This window comes from Strigops habroptila, chromosome Z, assembly GCF_004027225.2.
Source record: "Strigops habroptila isolate Jane chromosome Z, bStrHab1.2.pri, whole genome shotgun sequence".
Lineage (NCBI taxonomy): Eukaryota > Metazoa > Chordata > Aves > Psittaciformes > Psittacidae > Strigops > Strigops habroptila.
The window spans coordinates 90,164,042-90,183,302 of NC_044302.2; the positions used below are offsets into that span (position 1 = coordinate 90,164,042).

Sequence of the window (19,261 nt, forward strand, 5' to 3'; positions counted from 1 at the left end):
AACTGACATTTTAAGTGGCACTGAGGCTTTTCTTTGTCTCAAACACTGTCAAGGTTCTTGTTATGTAACTTACTTGTCTATGAATTTCCTTTCTGGGTAGTTTTTTGTTTTTTTCTTTGGATGCTGGTGACCGTATTTTCATTAATGATTTGGAAACAGTATGCAAGTCCATATGTATGTCTTAATCATGTATACTGTGGTTTCTTTGAATACAGAGATACCTGCTTCATGTAATTATATCATGTTTCTGTTTTTCTGTTTAAAAGGCTGTGTTGAAATCCGTTTTCTTCCCCATGCTTTTATTAGCCATGCTAACAGAAATTTCTGTTTCTCAATATTTAGGTAATAAGTCCTGAGAAATACGATATCAAGTGTGCAGTCCCAGAGGCAGCAATAATTTTAAATTCGTGTGTGGAACCCAAAATGCAAGTTACTATCACACTGACATCTCCAGTCATTCGGGAAGAGAACATGAGGGATGGAGGTTGGGAAGTTGTTAAAGATGTTACTTTTTTCTCACCCATTTTTTTGTTTTATATATTCTGCTTAAGATGGCATTAAGGTCCTGGAAGGCAACATGCTGGCACATGTATTTGATCGAAACCTTGTTTTTCAATGAGTCTTGGTAGAGAACAGTTGGTTAAAATAAATGCTTATATGATGAGTTTATTTAATTTTTAAAATTTCTAACTTTATGTCCAACCTCAGCTTTCTGGAAAAGGTACAAACTTAACTGTTTTTTCCCCTCTTTTGAAATTATGTGGAAAACTAAGTGTTTTATAGCAAGTGGCTATAAACTGGCTTTCTAGAGCAGTCTTGCCCAAAGAGAAAGATTGTATGGTTTTAGAAATCATATCACAGGTTTTGGGATTTAAACTGGATCAGTATTACCATCACACATTCCAAACAGCAGCGCCGCTTAAAATGCACTTTTGTAATACTTTTGATGGTAACAGTCCTTCTAACTTTGAAAGACGATGCGATTTTTTCCAGCTCTCTGAGGTTGCTTTTTGGTCTGGAGTGCTTTTTGAGTATATTTAGGCTCCTGGTATTACAATCAGTCTTCTATCCAACTGGCAAACCCAGACTAGTACAATAAGAAATGGCTTTGTCGTTGAGCTGAAGCAGAAAGGTGGAGCTTGTAAATCAATTTACATTTCTGAAATCCACAGTTTCTCTGGTGCCAGCAGTGTTGCTTTAGGGTCTGTTCTGTAACACTTTCAAAGCTCCGAAAGCTTTTAAGCCAACAAGCATGATTAATGTCTGCAGTACATTGGTTCTTTTTGTTTACGGGTCAGATAAAATTAACTTTTGTTTCCTTTTAATCCTGTATTTTCATAGTGGAAAGAGATCATGGCAAACAGGGTTCTGGTGTTTGACAGAGAACCTACAAATAGGAAACTGAGGCTATCTTAACACTTCTTATATGCAGGTTGAAAAAAAATTGTATGTGTGTATGTATACATGTGCTTGTGTATATACGTATTTATATAAGTCACAAAGGTTGTTTTTTTTTTATTTCATCTCATTACATGTCCTCTAAAATACTTGAGGTTTTTATATTGCATTAGTAAATGTCCTGTAGCTGTGACTAGTGCATTGTAATCAAGCTGTGTTAACAAAGTCATCCTACATAATGAGACAGAAAAATTTCAAGCTGCATTCTCTCACTTGGATGACTTCTGAAGAGTCATAAAGAGTGTTTTGTACGTGATTTTTAAGTTGTGCATATTATTACTAGCTATAAAGGCTTTGTACATGTACTGTCACACTCAAACGAATTTACTTGTTTTTTGACAATCTAAGTGTAACAAGACTCTTGGTTTGCCTGTGCCGAACCCAACATCACATTTAAGTTTATAAAGACTACTTTAACTTAAAAGATTTGATCATTAAATTAGATTATCCATGAAATGAAGTTAACCTTAAACACCATGTTTATTTCTTAATGTACTGTGCAAAAGTGCAATACTGATTTCTGCCACAGTACTCAATTTCGATTAGGTAGTTTCTGGCCTAAAATTCTTTGATGTCAACTACGAATAAAATAAATTTCAAATTACTACCATTAATCCCTCAATTTATGCCACCTAAAGGAAACAAATCTCTATTTTTGTCTGACCCACACTTGAGTTAAAATGATCATTGTGAGTTTATTCACTGCTAAATGCAGTACTGCCTCTAGGCAAGCAAAATCAAGTTAGATTTCTCTTCAAGACACTGAGCAGTATAAAATGGATGTACAGAAAAGTTAACTTTGAAACTAGAGCTAATAGAAGACTGAACTGCAAATTACTGCAGCAAAGAAGGCATTATTACGAAGACTGCTGCTTATCTGGCTGCAGAGTAACAGTATGTGTTTGTGTTTTTTCTTACTGCAGCTTCTCATGCTCTGTGTCTTACAATGATTTAAAGTTTTCATTTTTTTTTAGCCCGCTTGGGGAGCTAGTTCAGGTATAAGGAAGGCTTTACCGGAAGAACAAGTTTGAGTAAAGATGAGACTGAGACTTGCACGTGGAGTAGAATCATGTTTGATGTGTAATAATCCCATTACATGATAAAAGGCTAAAAACAACACAGCGAAATAAAATTGTTAACCGCATAGCTACTGTTTCTTACAGTATTGTGCGTTTGACAGTTTGCCAAATCTGATACCTTCAAAGTGCTCTAACCCCTGCTGTGGAGTCTTTCCTTCAGCAAAGTGTACATACTTATAAACACATATGTGTGCGCGTGTGTCTTCTTTTATCCTTAGCTAACAGCCCCGGTCCAAAGCCTTCTAGCAGAGGGACTTGATTCCTGTCAGGGGTTGCTGCCAAGACATCGGAAGGATTTTTGACCAAGGTTTTCTAAAGCTCAGTGTCACACCTGCCATGTTTTACAAAGGAGGGGGTTTGGATGCATAGTCCTAGCATCTACTGTTACTTTGTGTTTTGTTTTTATTTTCTTTATTTTTTTTCCTCCTTTTTGTCTTTGTCTCTCTCCTAGATTTAAGCAGTGTTCACACTAGTCTTGAAATAGTTGACTGGGTAAAATGTATTTCACATAATAAAACTTACTGAAATTGAAATACCTGTTAACTTTTAATGAAGAGGTAGTGTGGACACAGCATGTCTAACAGAAGATTAACCCCTTATATTTAGGCTAGTAATAAATTAAATTACACAGAGTAAGAATTCGCACTTGTGTTTTGTAAATTAATTCAGTTTTTTATCTTAGCTTAACAGGGTGGTAGGTTAGGCATCTGAATTTAGTTAAATAGTCTTTAAGGGGTTAATCCTGAAATGTGAAACAGATGCAAAAATCCACAGATTAAATATTAAGAGTTTCCTTGATACATTTTTTCAGTCAATGTATTCTCAGTGCAATAGGTGCCTTGGCAACTTCTGACTTTCAAAGTCTGTTTTTAAGTTTCAAGGGTATTCTTATGGTGTCCATTTAGTAGCACATTTTAGATTGACATTTCCAGCACGGAGTAAGATTCTCTTGTGTGCATTTAAACTGTAGTTCTTTTTAGTAAAATTATTTTCCAAATTGAAGTTTTTCAGAGCTAGAAGTAATTGGAGTTTCAAATTATGTAATTAATAATCGCGCTAAAAGTTTGCACAGTGTCACCTATTTGCATATTAGTTTTAGAAGAATGTAAATAATGGCTGATGATGTAAATAATTGACTGCCCATGGCAGGGGGTTGGAACTAGGTGATCTTTAAGTTCCCTTCCAACCCAAACCATTAGATGATGATGATGATGAGGCTACTAGGCCCATTTTTATTTTTAATTTCTCAACCTTACTTTGCCACTTTTTTCCTGCTGTGGGTTTTCTCTAAATGTACTCCTTGTCTTTTATACCCAGATTGTACTTGTTTCATCAGTTATCTTACCTGGCACCTCCCTCGTATAGGTTTGAGTTTTTGTTTTGTTTTGTTTTAAAGGGAATACCACTTTAAATGTCTTCATTTGCCCTGTAAATGACTTGTTAGTGCAGATTTTCATCTTTCCACTTTAACATATAATCCATAAGTTGCAATATGTGTGTGAGAAGATACCTATGTTCTTCTCAGCTTTGCTCTTATTTTAAAATCCTCCCTCTTTTAGCCCTGTGCAGAGCAGTGGGACTATCCTGTAAAAAAATGCTTAAATCTGGGTTTAGTACTTCAGATTAAGTTTAATTATTGTGTTGCAAAGTTGTACCATGTTCATTCATGGCTTTTTAGCTCTCTGTAAACTATCCTACTACTTATTCTACATTTGTGTAAAAATAGGTGGTTTCAGAGCTGTCTTTCTGCAGCATCCCTAATCTCATTACAGGCATGTTTCATGAGTCTCAGTATTTTTAAATTTTTTTTAATTCTCTGACTTACCTAAATTTTTATCTCACTGGAGTAAATTATGTTGTTCAATATAACTAACTCCTCAAATTTAAAAAATTAAGTATTACTGAAATTAGTGCCATTGAATGAGAGATTTTTATTTCATATTATCTGGTGCATCACCAGTTATGCTACCAATATACTTTGTTACTAGTCACAATAGCCATTTCCATAATTAGTAAAACAAAGAAAAGTGAAAGCTGATCACTGCATTCTATCTGTACAATTTTTAAGTAGCCTGAGGATACCATTTGGCTTTTTAGTCGTTCCAGTTCCATTGGTTAAACCACTTCCAAAAGGGCCTGTGGTCTCATCCTTTTTTTGGTAACAAAGCAGTCAGCTTGGCAGTTAAATTCTTTTCTGAACATTTAAATATACAACATCTGGTGTATTTTCCTTAAGGCATTCTGGTTTTGTGTTTGTTTTTGTTTTTTTAGCTATTCTTTTTCTGCTGAATCTTAAAGCAGTCACTTTTCAGAACTTTCGTTGCATCCTAAATGATATTGGAGCACATATATTATGGGCTGAGGAATTTTGTCTATATAAATAAGAGAGAGGGTCCTAGAAAGTATTGGAACTCAGTAATATCAAAGAACATTTCGCATTCCTTTAGTCAGGTTTTTAAAGCAAAATAATTTCAAGTTTAAGGTATGATAAAAATAACATCATTACTAATCATCTAGTGCTTTTAAGATCTGTTATTCTTAGTTTTTCTTTTAAGAATAGGTCCCAAATAACACAGGACCATTAAAATTTACAAGAAACTAAGTTTGAATGTTTCTACTTGGTTAAAGTGGATTTTTGTGTTCCTTCTGTCTTGTGTTCTTTGTGCTGGTGCACTGTGTCCAACCATCCTTCCTTCAGTATTTAATTTTAGGGGATATGTGTTTTCCAAATGTTAGCTTAAATAAAGAACTGCTACGCATTGCATAATCTGCAGTGCATTTAAAAGTAACCTCAGAGCTAAAGTATACTATGCTCTTGATCCATATACTGGGTAGATGCCCTAATCCTGATTGAATGGCTTTTGTTGAGCATTTACATTTGTTGTTCAAGGGTTTAAACTTTAAATGGCATGTGTGACATTGAAGCTGCGTTGAGGAAGTGTCTTGCTCACCTGGTCAAACACCCATTCCTCACTGCATTTTGCCAATTCAATCCATTTTAGATGTAACCTCGGGTATGGTGAAAGACCCACCGGACGTCTTGGACAGGCAAAAATGCCTTGACGCTCTGGCTGCTCTACGCCACGCTAAGTGGTTCCAGGTTCGGAACATCATTTTACTTTCTTCTTGTAGCCTTATGAGAGATTAGTTCAGTTGCAATATAAATGTTTAACTGTGTGAAAACACTCAGCGTTGTTCATGCTAATAATACTTAATATTTTTCTGGTCTCTAAATTTAAATGTAGAAGGTCGAGTATGAAGGAACTGCTTTATGCAGTTATTGCTCATTTGACATGATTTTTTTTTTCTGGTCATTGAGAAGGCGATGTTGAAAGCTTGACTCGCTTGGGGTGATCATATGTTGTATATTTGTTATATATTCCATAAGGCTGCAGAGTAACTTTGCTTTAAATAATGGAATATGTGTTTAAAGCTTTGTGTTTAGATTTAAGACTTTTTTTCCTATTTCTTTAAGTGCATTAAGTGTAGGGAATGAAAGGTGAGAAGCAACTGTTTGGTTTAGTGACTTTGCCTTCTGGCAAAGGCACAATAAAGAAACCAAACAGATTCCCTTGACCTTTCAGTCTCTATACCTATTTCTTAGATCTTTACTTTATCCTTTTTATTTCTAATATAGAAAGATACTGTATTTATTGTTACAAGTGAACATAGGTCAAAGTGTACAGGGGATCAAGAAATGTTATTCTTGTATAACCTGTGCACTTTGACTGCTACCACCTTAAATTACTAACCCTGTATAAAATACTGCTGTAAATGGCAGCTCATGGAATAAAGTTGTAGAGTGATTTGTTTCAATCTTGTATCTGAGCTTCCATTGAACAGTGGTGTTTTAGTCTTTCAACAAGTCCTATTCACCGTAGGTGCTGGGATTAATTAATTTGATTTTGTATTGCTCTCAAGGCTAGAGCTAATGGTCTGCAGTCCTGTGTGATTATCATACGTATTCTTCGTGACCTCTGTCAGCGTGTTCCAACTTGGTCTGATTTTCCAAGCTGGGTGAGTAATGTTCTTTTGAATGAGTCTTTTTAGTACACATAGTACTGCAAGTAAAGCACAGGGCAGTGTTGCTACAGGTTTTCACTGTAGACTTTTTCAAGAAGTAATATAGGGTTTTGTTTGGATTTTGTTTGGTTGGAGGTTTTTCCCCAACAAATAATCCAGATTCCCTCTAAGAAATTAATTTTCTGAGGTTTTGTTATTTGGAGCTGGATTTGTTGTTGTTGTTTTTCCCAAAAGGAATTTTCTCATTCTTTTGTATTCATTGTGGGTAGCATTCTTTTCTAGATTTTAGCATTTTTTTCCTCTACTCTGTAGGAAGGAATCTATTTTTTTCTAACCACCTACTCTAAATTGCTAGGAGTCTACTGAAACACATTTAAAATCATTTAATGTGTGATAACAGGCTACTTGAAAGAATAAATCACAGTAATTCCTATGATCATTAGTATGTATCTTCTGCAATATGAAATACCACAGTACTTCAGTACAGTCTGTGGCTATGTGACCATTAGCATTTTAGTCAGTATCACTTGAATCTCTAGGTTGTACTGGATTACCTCTTTTAATTCTTGCACTGAGTGTCCTTGGAGCATTCCTTTTGCATTGACTATCTTAAATTATGCTCTCCAAGAGAGCAGCTTGTGCTCCAAACATTAACAGATGTTCAGTGTGTGGACTGGACAACGTTAGTCTGAAACAAAATATCTGGAACTTGTGTGTATCGTGTAGAAGTAAACTTAGCTCTAACTGCTTTGTTTCACAGGCCAAGTCCTCTTGCACTGTGCTACTTCCTTTTTAGTTTTGAAAGGAAGAGCACTGTCGTTGTCAAGACAATTTGAGCAGTTGGCATCATTTCAGTGAAACATGTTTTACAACTGTACTAAGCTTGCAGGCAGTTTTATTAAATTACTTCTGATAGTACGTATTGCTTCTGGAAAAAATGTGAAGCAGTTATTGCTGGGTTTTTAAAAATATTTAAAGAAAAAGCCAGTTTCTGTGCTGCGTTTCATTAAAGATGCACTGTACAAATATAGCAAAAGAAGCTAATAAGTATGTAAGCGCCCTCTTAATATCACTGTCATACTGAGTTGCCAAAGAAAAAATCCTGGCATGCTTTTAGAAAAGCATCCTTAGAACTACTGCAGCACATAGCAGGCACATAGATAAAAAACAATATTTACTTCTCACATTATCTCGCCTAAGACATGTCCAGAAGGGAAGAGAGGTATGAAGTAGTATGTTGGGCATAGCTATGTCTCAATTCTCTCCGTAAGTGATTCCTGATTTGCACCTGGTACCTGATGCATTGTTAGTGACAAGGATCAACAGTGAAGTCTGTGTAGTCAGCTGTTCTTTTGGCCTATTGGCAAAGTCTTATTGATAAAAACAATGGCAGAATGAAAATGGTGGTTTTAAATATGTGTAATTTCTGCCAGTTACAGGTGGAATTTCATAGATTGATGAAATTTATATTTCTGGATACAGAACTCCTCCTAATCTGTATGCTAGAAGCCTGTTACAAGGCATCTCTGCAGAGATGCCAGAGCTGTTCGAAAAGAACCCAAGTAGTTGTGCAAAGAGAAGATATCAGCAAGTCTGAATATGGATGTTAGTAACACCCTCTTTATGTACCTAAAAACAGAAACTAAATTAGAAGAATTTTGTCAAGTTCCTACAAGATAGAAGGTTGATTTTTCAAACTTGAAAGCCAGCCTTTCATGCACATAAACACCAGGGCATCATAATTCACATTTTCCTAGGATTAAATTGTAGACTTTTGTGTATTTTATGAAGATCCGAAAGAGCTAGACTTGAATAAATGCAAAAACATGATCTGCTTTTTTTCTTTCCTGCTGCATTTTGTTTCAAACTTGAAAATAACTAAATTACTGTTGCTAAATCCTGAGTGATACAGTTGGAGTATACAAATACTAGGCTCAAGAATTGAAACTTGTGAGTTAAATGGAGCCTAAACTAGAAAGGAACAGGCACCCTTAGTGAAAGATTGTAATCATCACTGCCTATAGTTACTTGCATGTATCAGAATAGGCATTTACTCCTGGAAAGTAAAAATGCAACATGTAAACAACTGTAAACTTGGTGAAGAGGGGGAGGACCAAAAATAAAAACAACCAAACAACTCCAAACAAAAAAACCCTATCAAAAAACAAGAGGCACATGGTTTGAGAATTAAACTTGCAAAAAGGGTAGTATTGAAACAGCCATTTAATGCTGAAAAACAAGGCTGTTCTTTACTTTTGCAAGTATCTTCTATAGATTTTTCTGGAAAAAATGGTGTCTAATAAAAATAAACAATGGAAATATTCACAGGGAAAAAAACGTTTAAAATACAATTAATCTTTTAAACCACTTTAACCAATACCAAATAATGTATAAATTTCAGAAAACCTGTTTATCATCAAGGGTTTTTTACACTTGTTTAGCATTTGAGTTAATGTTAGTCTATATCCAGGAGAAGACTTGCTGTGATCTTCAGTTTTGCTAAACTGAAGAACTAGTAACTACTTAAACATGGAATTATCATTAAATTTCTGATGCTTTAAATTTCTGTAGTCTTGTAGAAGAGTGTATTCTTAATTTCATTAGATTCACTGTGTGCTGTTTATTCATGTGATTGGCAGATTCATGTAACCCAACATGCTTCATGGCCTCAAAATTGGTCAGACAAGTTGTCTACCTGCATATGTATGCTGCTACTGTATACATTCCTATAAAACTTTTGAACAACTTGTGATGAGAAGTATATCAGTATCAGTATCAGTACTCAATCTTGCACCAGCTTTATTTTCATAAAATATTTCTATAAAAATTTATATATGTATTTATGTATAAATATATGAACTACTTAAAAAATGTTTGATTTTTTTTCCATTTAACTGAAAGTGCTCTATGAAGTTCAATGTTCTTCAAAATTATGGATTCAAAATTTCTGTACTGAACAACGTAGCAGCTTTTTTCTGTTTAATCTGTCTTCTAAATTGGCTGGATTTTCTTATTGTTGGTCTAGGCTATGGAGCTGCTTGTGGAAAAAGCAATTAGCAGCGCTACAGGGCCACAGAGTCCTGGGGATGCACTGAGAAGAGTGTTTGAGTGTATATCTTCAGGAATCATCCTTAAAGGCAAGTTTCATTTGATCAGTGTCTGTATACGTATGCTTGACTAATGTAAAATCTGTAATCTTGGTTGAAGTAAGGTAGAGATGTGCTACTAATTAGCCTAACCATTGTAGGTGGTCCTGGCCTTCTGGACCCTTGTGAAAAAGATCCGTTTGACACACTTGCTGTAATGACAGATCAGCAGCGAGAGGATATTACTTCAAGTGCACAGGTAAGGAAACGCGTGTGAAGTCACTAAATTTGATGGCAGCTTTTGGAGGTGGTTTTGTTTTGTGATCTGTTTTTGTTTTCTAAATAGAGCTATTTGGTAGACATAAATTCTAATTTCTTGGAATACAGTTGGGACTTACCAGTGTTAAGCTAGGCAATGAACATGTCACAATAGAGGATCTATAATCATGTTCATTTCTGTACTGTAATTAACATATTTTCCTGAAAAGTTTGAAGCACTCCCATCTGTATATATCTGTAAAGATGCTCACTCTACAGCAGTATGTTAGATTTAAAGTTACATTGGCATTTAATATTTTATAAATAAATGTGTAAGTTTAAGTTTTCATTAAACTTACATGTTTTCATTTATTGTATCCACTTACAGTTGCAGCTTAAGGGGTTACTGCCCCTATCTCTTCATTTGATCCTTTTGCTAAAGATTACTAATGTGTAATTGGGTGTTTGACGAGCCTTGGCTGCTTCAGTGCAAGTCCAGCATCTAAAACACATATTTTTATGCAAAGATGATGTACTTTTTACAGAAGCAGCAAATGCGACGTAACACATTTTATAGTGTTGACTTTGTTGTGGGAAGGAAGATGGGATAATGAGAGCTAAGGGTAATATCTAGACCGCTAATTTTCTTCATTAATTGTTTGACAAAGTACTTAAAATTGACCTTTGTTTCTAAGACAAATATCTTCTTTCTACCTTTTTTCTAGTTTGCTCTGAGACTCCTTGCATTCCGTCAAATACACAAAGTTTTAGGAATGGATCCATTACCACAGATGAATCAACGCTTCAACATCCATAATAATCGTAAAAGGAGAAGGGACAGTGATGGGGTTGATGGTTTTGAAGCAGAGGGGAAAAAAGACAAGAAAGATTATGATAACTTTTAAGAAAGTTTGTTACCATTGCTAGGATTGAAGGTGATAAAAAGTCCATTTGTTGCCTTGCTTTTACTTCATTCGTAATAATGTCTGTTTAAAACATCCAAAACCAACTTGGGAATTAATCTGGGAGAGAACAACCTAGCTCTTCTGTGACATTCTAAATATTTTAATGGATGTACTCTACCAGACAAATTATGGATGGAAAGACTGCAAATGGAAACTATATTATTATAGAAAAAATAGTTTTCCCTCACTGCGTTTTCTTTAAATGTGTTGCTGATTTTAGTAATTTTTCTTCTTTTTTTAGTCTTTTTTATTAACAAGTGCATTGTCTTCTTAACTGTATTTAATGCAGCATTTGTGCTTCTCTTGCAATGTGTATTTTAACTTTTTATTTAGAAGTTCTTTTGTTTGCCTTTGACACTAGTTGTATAAGTTACTTTGTGTTAGATGGTATAAACTGTTCCTCTCCCAGTTAATATTTTACAACACTTTTTTTGTAAAGTGAGACTGCAGGATTATGGCTTTTTCTAAATGTGAAAGGGTTACAACACAATTTTCCTGCCATTCGAGTGCTCAGAATTCAATGTTTTTGCCCACCTTGTGGCATTTGTCTCCCTAGTGTGATATAACGGTGTAATTAAGACAAATTTGTGTTAATCTAATCAAGTTTGCTGTTAGTTGTGCATTAGCAGTATAAAAGCTAATATATACAGTATGGTCTTGCAACAGCTTTAAAGCAGCTGCATAATTGATCGAAGTTTTGCATGATGTTTTTGTTTCTCATAGAAGGGCTTTTAAAACTATAATTTTAGGTTAAATGCGTAGGTCTTTGTATGATTGACTTTGTGATATAGCAAGGCCAAAATAAATAACTTTCTGAATTTCTTTTCTCAACATACAAGCAGAAGTGGGCATTTCCCATTTAGACAAAGTTAGTTCTCTTCAGTCAACTTTGTCAATCTGATACTAATGCCTCTCAGCCCTTAAAATAAATGTTTGTCATATCAGTGCCTGTGAGGTTATTCCTTATAGCTATTCCTGTATGAACTTTCTGTGATTTTTTTTTTTCAATAATTCAAATTTTAAAAGTGAAGTATTACTGAAAAAGTGAAGGTTATCAAAGAAAAAACCCAGAAAATTATTTGATGTGGCCATAGTGTATGCTTATGTCTCTTTCAAAAAGCTAAATATAGCAGTGGTGTAAGTAAAGTTACATCATACTGTTGATGTATGCTCTGGTACACAGGTGTGATTTGTTGTCACAGCACTACAGTGGAATACACAAATAGAAACTAAAATTTATTAAATTACTAAAATGCATTATACACTGGAAACTGAAGTTTCACTCATTCTCTTCAATGTGTATTGTGCTTTGTTATGAACCCATAAAACACATTAATATAGACTAACATTCCGGTAACTACTTTATCAATGGCTGTAGGAGAATATCATACATTACAAAAATCATTTGTTATTTCTGGTACCATTTATTAAAAATACTCTTTTGTTCCGTTTTGAGGTCGAATTTATCTTTGACCTTTTTAATAAGTGGAGTAGGGGGATATTTCTGTTAGCAACACTTACTGCTAACAGCATGGGCCTGTGGAATAAAAATACAATATTTCAGCAAAATGAAGTCTAAAGACTTAAAGAAAAAAATTAATACAGTGTTTTTCAAGCATCAGAGTGCAATTTTTAGGGGATTGATTATTAGTCTTTAGCAAATAAAAGGAAAGATTTCTCATTGTAGGAAAGATTACTAATGCCTGCATCAGAAATCTATAAACCAGAAATGCTTTTAAGTTACTTTAAAATGATTAGTTTCTGTTGTCCAGCCTTCATGCATAGATCAAAGCATGTGCTTTTTCTTAGTCTTTAAGAGGGTATCTTGCTGCCATGGTGTCTAGTTAGCCAATACTATTTATTTCAAAAGCTACAGGTGCTATTCATGTGGCTAGTTCAGCTCCATACCAAAGTTTCTTTCCTCATAAATCAGACCTGTCTATTCAGGCACGTGACCCTAAAATTTAGGATTAAAAAGGTCAAAGATGTATTTTGGATTTCCTGTATTTTTGTTCTACTGGCTTTTAACTCTTTAACAAGTTTCTGGATCTTTTGAAATATTGTATACTTAAAGTGATTCCACATTAAATATGAAGCTGTGACCATGATTTTTATGGTGAAGAGTGTATTTGAAGTTTGTTTCTGGTTTTCCTGCCCATTTTAATGGGATATTTTAGGTAACTTCTGAATCTTCTTAATCCAAGAATTGAAAAACAAGGTTTTGAAAAGTAAAACGCTAGTTTTGACTTTCAACATTACGCTGTGCACATAAGAAGACAAAACCAAGACCAAGTAATCAATTTATAAACAAGTAATCATTTTAATATCCTGTGTTTTAGTAATGCTACCAGTTTACAAATAAGCAGCATTCGCCTTTTTCATTCAGCAGTACTCTTTGTTATATCTTAAAATCCCAGTTATCATAGTCATCATACACAAAAGAGAAATATACACAGCAAGAATTTTCCCCTCAGTTCTCTCCTCAGAGGCACAGTTTGTGTAAACGTGAGCTGTTCTGTTTTGAAGCTTTTTCAATCTTCAGCTTGTCTGCCTAGTTTATAAGTGTGTTCTGTCTATGAGCAGTATGGTTTCACATGGATTCCAGTATAGAGGCATTGCTAGAAAGGAGTGGTTTTGGACACAGTCCATCAACTTCTTGCCCTTTTGTGAAATTCTAAATGAACTGTTAATCTTACAGAGCTATTGAATGAGATGGGTTCATTTGCTGCTTCTATTTTTAGACCAATTTCACTACTCAGAAGTGATTTAATAGTACTTAAAATTGATGTACCTGGCAAATTTCTGAGAGTTGGAATCGACTCCAGATATTCCTGCAACGATTTGTATGCATATTTAACATTCTTGATGCTGGTTGAATATCCACTGATCGTTAGTCTGTTAAGTATTCACACAAAGCCAAATTCATTTCTTTGTTAAAAAATTAAGACTTGTTTGGACTACCCAAGTGGATTTTAATAGCATAGCATTAATAATAGAAGGGGAAAATAAAGTAGCAGACACAATTTGCAATCTGGTTTTTTTCCAGTTATGTTGTAGGTTTACAAAGTACGGTGATACATACATTTGACAAAAACAGATGTTTTCCTCCTGTTTGTTGTGGTTTAGTTTTTTTTATTCTTTGACAGCTGTAGGCCAAAGAGCTTTCTAGCCAAAGGCTAGCAGATTAAATTTCTCCTGAGAAATTTCTCTTACAAATCTTCTCAAGAGCTCTTTTTCCCTTCACTGTAGTATTTCTCAGTCTTTTTAAAATGAAACGGATACCTGGTCTTTTGGGGAGGAAAAAGAATCCCAGGAGTGTCATCTACAGGATTGTCACAATGATTTTATGTCCAATTGAAAATCAGGTTTCATTCTGTAAATATATGTTAATTTGAATTCTCACACTTTGTTCCGCTTTCTCATATGGATTATGAAAATGGCCATAGATAGTACTGAGAGAAGTTTGATGTTCTTTATTGAACTGCTTCCTGATGTTTTACAATTTGCATTTTAAGAAATGCTGCCCTAATATTGCTTGGCAAGTGTAAAGCTCCCGGTAGGGTGAGGGTCATTGTCTGTCACGGGTGCACGATGCTGTTGCTGCGGATCTTTAGCCTGCACAGTGCACCCTTTAACATTTAACACAGCCTTAACACATCTGTGTTAGCAAGGGTCATTGTTAAGAGTCGTCTTCTTTAATTAATACATGTGTTTTCATGAACTGTTTTGCAAAGCCATGGCCATTAGTATTTATTCTGAGGCCAGTGATTCGTTTATTGCAGGGTAGTTGAAAGCCTATCATCTTTTAGAGGCTCAGCCTAGCTTAAATACTTACATGTATATTCTACATCAATCCTGTTTCAGGCTGATAACCTAAATCCAAAGAAACACAGAATGGATTTTTGAAGTTTCCTGTATTTAAAAATCTAAGATTGCAGAATTCAGTAGCTGACAAAGAGAAATCACCTTTTCTACAGTAAAAGGTTACTCTAGCATTTGAAGAGAGACAAAAAGCCTCTTGTTTCTACATGAGAGTGACAAACCTTGCACCTTACAGAAGCTTTTTTCTGCATGCTGCATCATGTTTGTATTAATTGTATGCATAAACGATTAGGAAGTTCTGTCCAGAGTATATAAGACATCCTTATAACAGACTTAACTTCTGGCACACATGTAAATTTGCCAGTAATTTGCTGGTTATACAAGTTAATGTTTTTTTACTGAGACATTAAGCTGAGCTGCATTGCTAACAATGCAAGTCAGAACACTGTGGAGAGATGCAAGTGCCTGAGGTGAAGGGGTTTATTGTCATTTTTCATGCTTCTAGGGTATGTGCTGCTCCAAAACAGAACGGTAACTTCAGTGTGTTTTGTAAGCGGAGAGGGAATAGAATAGAGCTCAGCACCTCCCTCTCCACTTCCCCTCCTCAGGAAGCTGTAGGAGATCAAGGAGGCCACCCCTCAGCCTCCTCTCCAAACTAGACAAGCCCAGAGCCCTCAGCCGCTCCTCACAGGATGTTCCTTCCATCCCTGTCACCAGCTCTGTTGCCTCCTCTGGGCACATGCAAGGACCTTCACATCCTTCTTAAATGGTGGGTCCCAGCACTGCCCACAGTGCTCCAGGTGAGGCTGCACCAACGCTGAACACAGCGGCAGAATCACCTCTGCTGACCGGCTGGTGATGCTGTGTCTGATGCACCCCAGGACGGGGTTTGCCCCCTTGGGGCGCGCTGCTGGCTCACACAGAGCACCCCAGATCCCGTTCTGCAGGGCTGCTCTCCAGACGCTCCTCTCCTAATCCATGCTTATGCCTGGCATTATTCCACCCTAGATGCAAAATCCAGCACTTGGACTTGTTAGATTTCATTCCATTAATGATTGCCCATTGCTCCAATCTATCTAGATCCCTCTGGAAGGCATCTTGTTCCTCAAGTCAACAGCACCTCCCCCATTTGGTATCTTCACCAAATTTGCTAATGGTGCGTTCAACTCATACATCCAGGTTGATGGCAAATATATTGAACAGCAAATGTGTATGTGACTTTCCCCTTATTTCTCATATTGAGGAACCATCTTTCTATGGTATTAAGAATGTCACCAAACACATTTTCATTTCCAAATGCAATGTTTCCAATAATGCATCCTGTTTGAAGTGCAAGGACACATATGTTTTAGCAGGACAGCATCTGCTCTTCCCAGCCTTTTCTCCTTTGATAGTCAATCACCTCAACAGCTGCATTTTTCCAGTGAAAATAAGTAGTCTTTCTTTGAGCAAATTATGACCTTGAGAAGATAGAAGAAATGCAAAAAAAAAAATAACAAAAACCAAGAATAATGGTATCAGAAGAACAGAACTGATTAAATGGGTCCAACTGAAAAAATAAAACGAGGAATGCCATTAGAGATCTAAAAACCAAAGCTAAATTAAAAATTGAAGAAAAGGTACATCATGTAGTAATACTGTCAACTACAAACTACAAGAACAGTGTGCGAAAATTAAGAGAAAGGCTCCAGTTGATGCAGAGAGAAGACCCATTCCACTACGTGCTTTGCCACACATGCAGCAACTGCAGTGCTCCACAAAAACATAGAAGAAATAAAGCAGTGATGGAGGGGGTTGGGACTGAAATGGTTAAAGGCAGATGGGCTGAGGTGTTAATAAATGTTACGTGAAATGTCACTGCAAAAGGGCTCAGAGGAAAGGTGAAGGGAAAGATTAAGAGAACAGACTAACCTTTCATGTGTCTATCCTACTTCACAGACAAAACTGTGCATCTAGTGTCCGTGCCTTGCTCCCGTACGTGTGCTCCATCCCTGGCAGTGTTCAAGGCCAGGCTGGGCAGAGTCTTGGGCGACATGGTTTAGTGTGACATGTCCCTGCCCATGGCAGGGGGTTGGAACTAGATAATCTTAAGGTCCTTTCCAACCCAAACCATTCTATGATTCTATGATTCTATGTGAATGAAGAGAAGGGTGTTGGACAGGGTGTGAGGGCACTTCTCCAAACACCTGGAAACCAAAATGAGTGCTTCACGGGCAATAAAATGTGCCATTTTATGCAGAAAATCAACAAGCCCATCTGGGCTGATACTTGTATCTCAGTGTGCTCACAGCAGAAGAGTGTGCTGTGTCATCAGCAGCAGCTCCCATTTGGAAAGGCAGAGTTCACTTTCACCTTGCTGTGACAAGCACGAAGCGAAAATTGTGATGTTTCAGCCACTCCAGCTTTCCTCTCTATTGCCAAAGAATGCATTTTAAGATAATTTTAAAATAAATAAATACATAAGATGCAGCAAAGTTGCCATGGCAGCAAAATCCAGTATAATATCTCTGCTACTGTATAAGAGAGCAGTGGTTAGAAACACAATCAGGACTATCTCATGAATAAATTAGAAGTAAATACTTCTGGGGGTAAAGAAATGGAATGTTTCAGAGTAGGCACAGGAGAAGGGCGAAGAGAGATTCAATTTGTCCCGAGCCACTGGGGGGCTGTAAAGAAGAAATGAGCTATGGAAGTTCTCTGAGATAAGGATTCCTGCTGAGGAAGGCAACTTGAGAAGGAGGTTGTAAAGGAAGACCTGGTAAGATGTGTGTCAGAAGAGTGTATGTGGGTAATCTTGAGAACAGGAGGAGAGGAACATTTCAGATGTGATTTTTGTGTGAGGAGATAGTGTGCCTTCTTGCTTTCTTGCATCCATTTCTTAGGAATCTTCTTGCAGCTGCTGCCAAGGGTGATTTCAGGACAACAGAATCAGGATAAGCATTCCTCATATGGCAGTGGTAAATCATAAACCAGGATTCTGGATGCTTGAAATAATGTCCCCAGCATGTTCTCCAGCGTATCCAAAAGCATAAGATGTGCCAATTTAAGAACAATGTGACCAGTTCAGAGCTCCTATTACCAGAGTAGCTAGGGCTCAAGAGTTTCCCAAGGAGCAGTGAAGCAGAGTGAGAGAAAACAGACCTGAAAGCCAAGGGCTTGGAACAAAGTCTGCACAAAAAACATCCACCAACCCCCTGCTGGTTTATATATTGCCCCTGAGGAATAATCCCTCTACAAATGTCACCCACGCACCAGAAAAGAATAGAAGATTTAAAATAACTTATTTCCTTGGAAAAGCCTCCTAGAGTTCTGGAAGTGTAGGCGAGTTCTGGAGCCCCCGAGATAAATGCTTCCAAATACCCATCCGACACCCAGGCATGCCAAATTCCCATGCACACATCAGCGTGAATACATTTTAATTCTAGAAAGTTTGGTCAAGAAACTTTTCAAAGGCCTGTAGCTGAAAACCACAGCAATTCTGGAGAAAACTGTTCTAGCAAATCAAAGGCAGTTGCTAACAGGGAAGAATATGTGGGTTTCTGAGATTTCCTTTACAAGAGCTGCTGCTTTCCTGAAGTTTGCTGCTTCAAAGATTCCTTTGTCTTAGCCAAATAAAGGTTTACCTTGCTTAGACAAAGGCCTTTTTGGAGTCATGTTTATGTTTTACTGTTAGTTTCTGCTAAAGACCATGTAGCTTTCCTTAAAGGGTAGTTCTGTGCCTGTTTCTTGAATTATCTGGGCTGGATTTTTTAGTTACAGCAGCTGTATGGGAGCTGGGGACAACAGCGTGAGCATTAAGCTGGATGGCTTCTCTCAACACCCGACATCCATGATCCGCGACTCACACATGCATTTTTCATTAGGAAATCAAAGCCAAGAGTATGTCAAGGCCTGGTAGGCAAAGTAAAACAAGCACATTTTTTACTGCAGTCATGTGCTAGATAAAATTTTCACTGCTAAAGCAAAGAATAAAAGCAACAGCACAACACTAAAAAAACCTTCAAGTCGCTATATGTACTTCACAAAGAGAAGAGGCTACTGTTTAGTCCTAGCACTGAGTGTTCCTCACTATGGATATGCTGGGACCTGCCTGTCCTGTACCCTGTGACTCGGATGCTGGATGGTTCTCCTAACTTCTCCCAGAGCAGGAGCCCTCATGCCCAGTAGGAAGGAACAGCTATCTAACCAGATGGACCAGATTCCCAGTTGGTGATGGATAGCCCAAGGACTTTCCAACTGCACTGTTTGTAGACGTTACTTGGGCAGAAAGAATCAGGGCTGCCCAGTAACTCCAGCAAGGACCCCTTGGCAGATTTTTCCACCATCAGCTTAGGGACTGGCACCCAAGCTGGGAGACAAATGTTGCTCTTTTCTTCCTGGGGGTTCATTCCCAGACAGAAGAGCCAACTCGAGCTCTTTAATATCAGGAGGACCATACAGCTATTCATTTTTTTTGTTTCGTAAGAGCTCATGACCCTTAGCACCCCCATTTGGACTGCAGGTTGAGAAGAATTGTGGCTGAGAGGTGAGCTGTGGTTTAATTTTGCCTCACATCCAGCCATGGTGTAAG

General features: G+C 36.8%; 1 protein-coding gene across 5 annotated transcripts in view; it reads left to right on the plus strand.

The window, feature by feature from the left end:
• The window catches only part of ZFR (zinc finger RNA binding protein), a 48,909-nt gene extending 35,932 nt beyond the window's left edge, over positions 1-12,977 (plus strand). For 3 of the 5 annotated variants that reach the window (XM_030511436.1, XM_030511438.1, XM_030511437.1), the window contains 6 exons: positions 343-484; positions 5,540-5,637; positions 6,459-6,554; positions 9,586-9,697; positions 9,808-9,905; positions 10,630-12,977. In XM_030511436.1, coding sequence (XP_030367296.1) covers positions 343-484; positions 5,540-5,637; positions 6,459-6,554; positions 9,586-9,697; positions 9,808-9,905; positions 10,630-10,809 — 726 coding nt within the window. In that variant the 3' untranslated portion in view covers positions 10,810-12,977. Of the gene's footprint in view, positions 1-342; positions 485-5,539; positions 6,239-6,458; positions 6,555-9,585; positions 9,698-9,807; positions 9,906-10,629 lie in introns of those variants that run through there. The other 2 variants (XM_030511440.1, XM_030511439.1) reach the window with 2 other exon arrangements.
• The last annotated feature ends 6,284 nt before the right edge of the window (positions 12,978-19,261 follow it).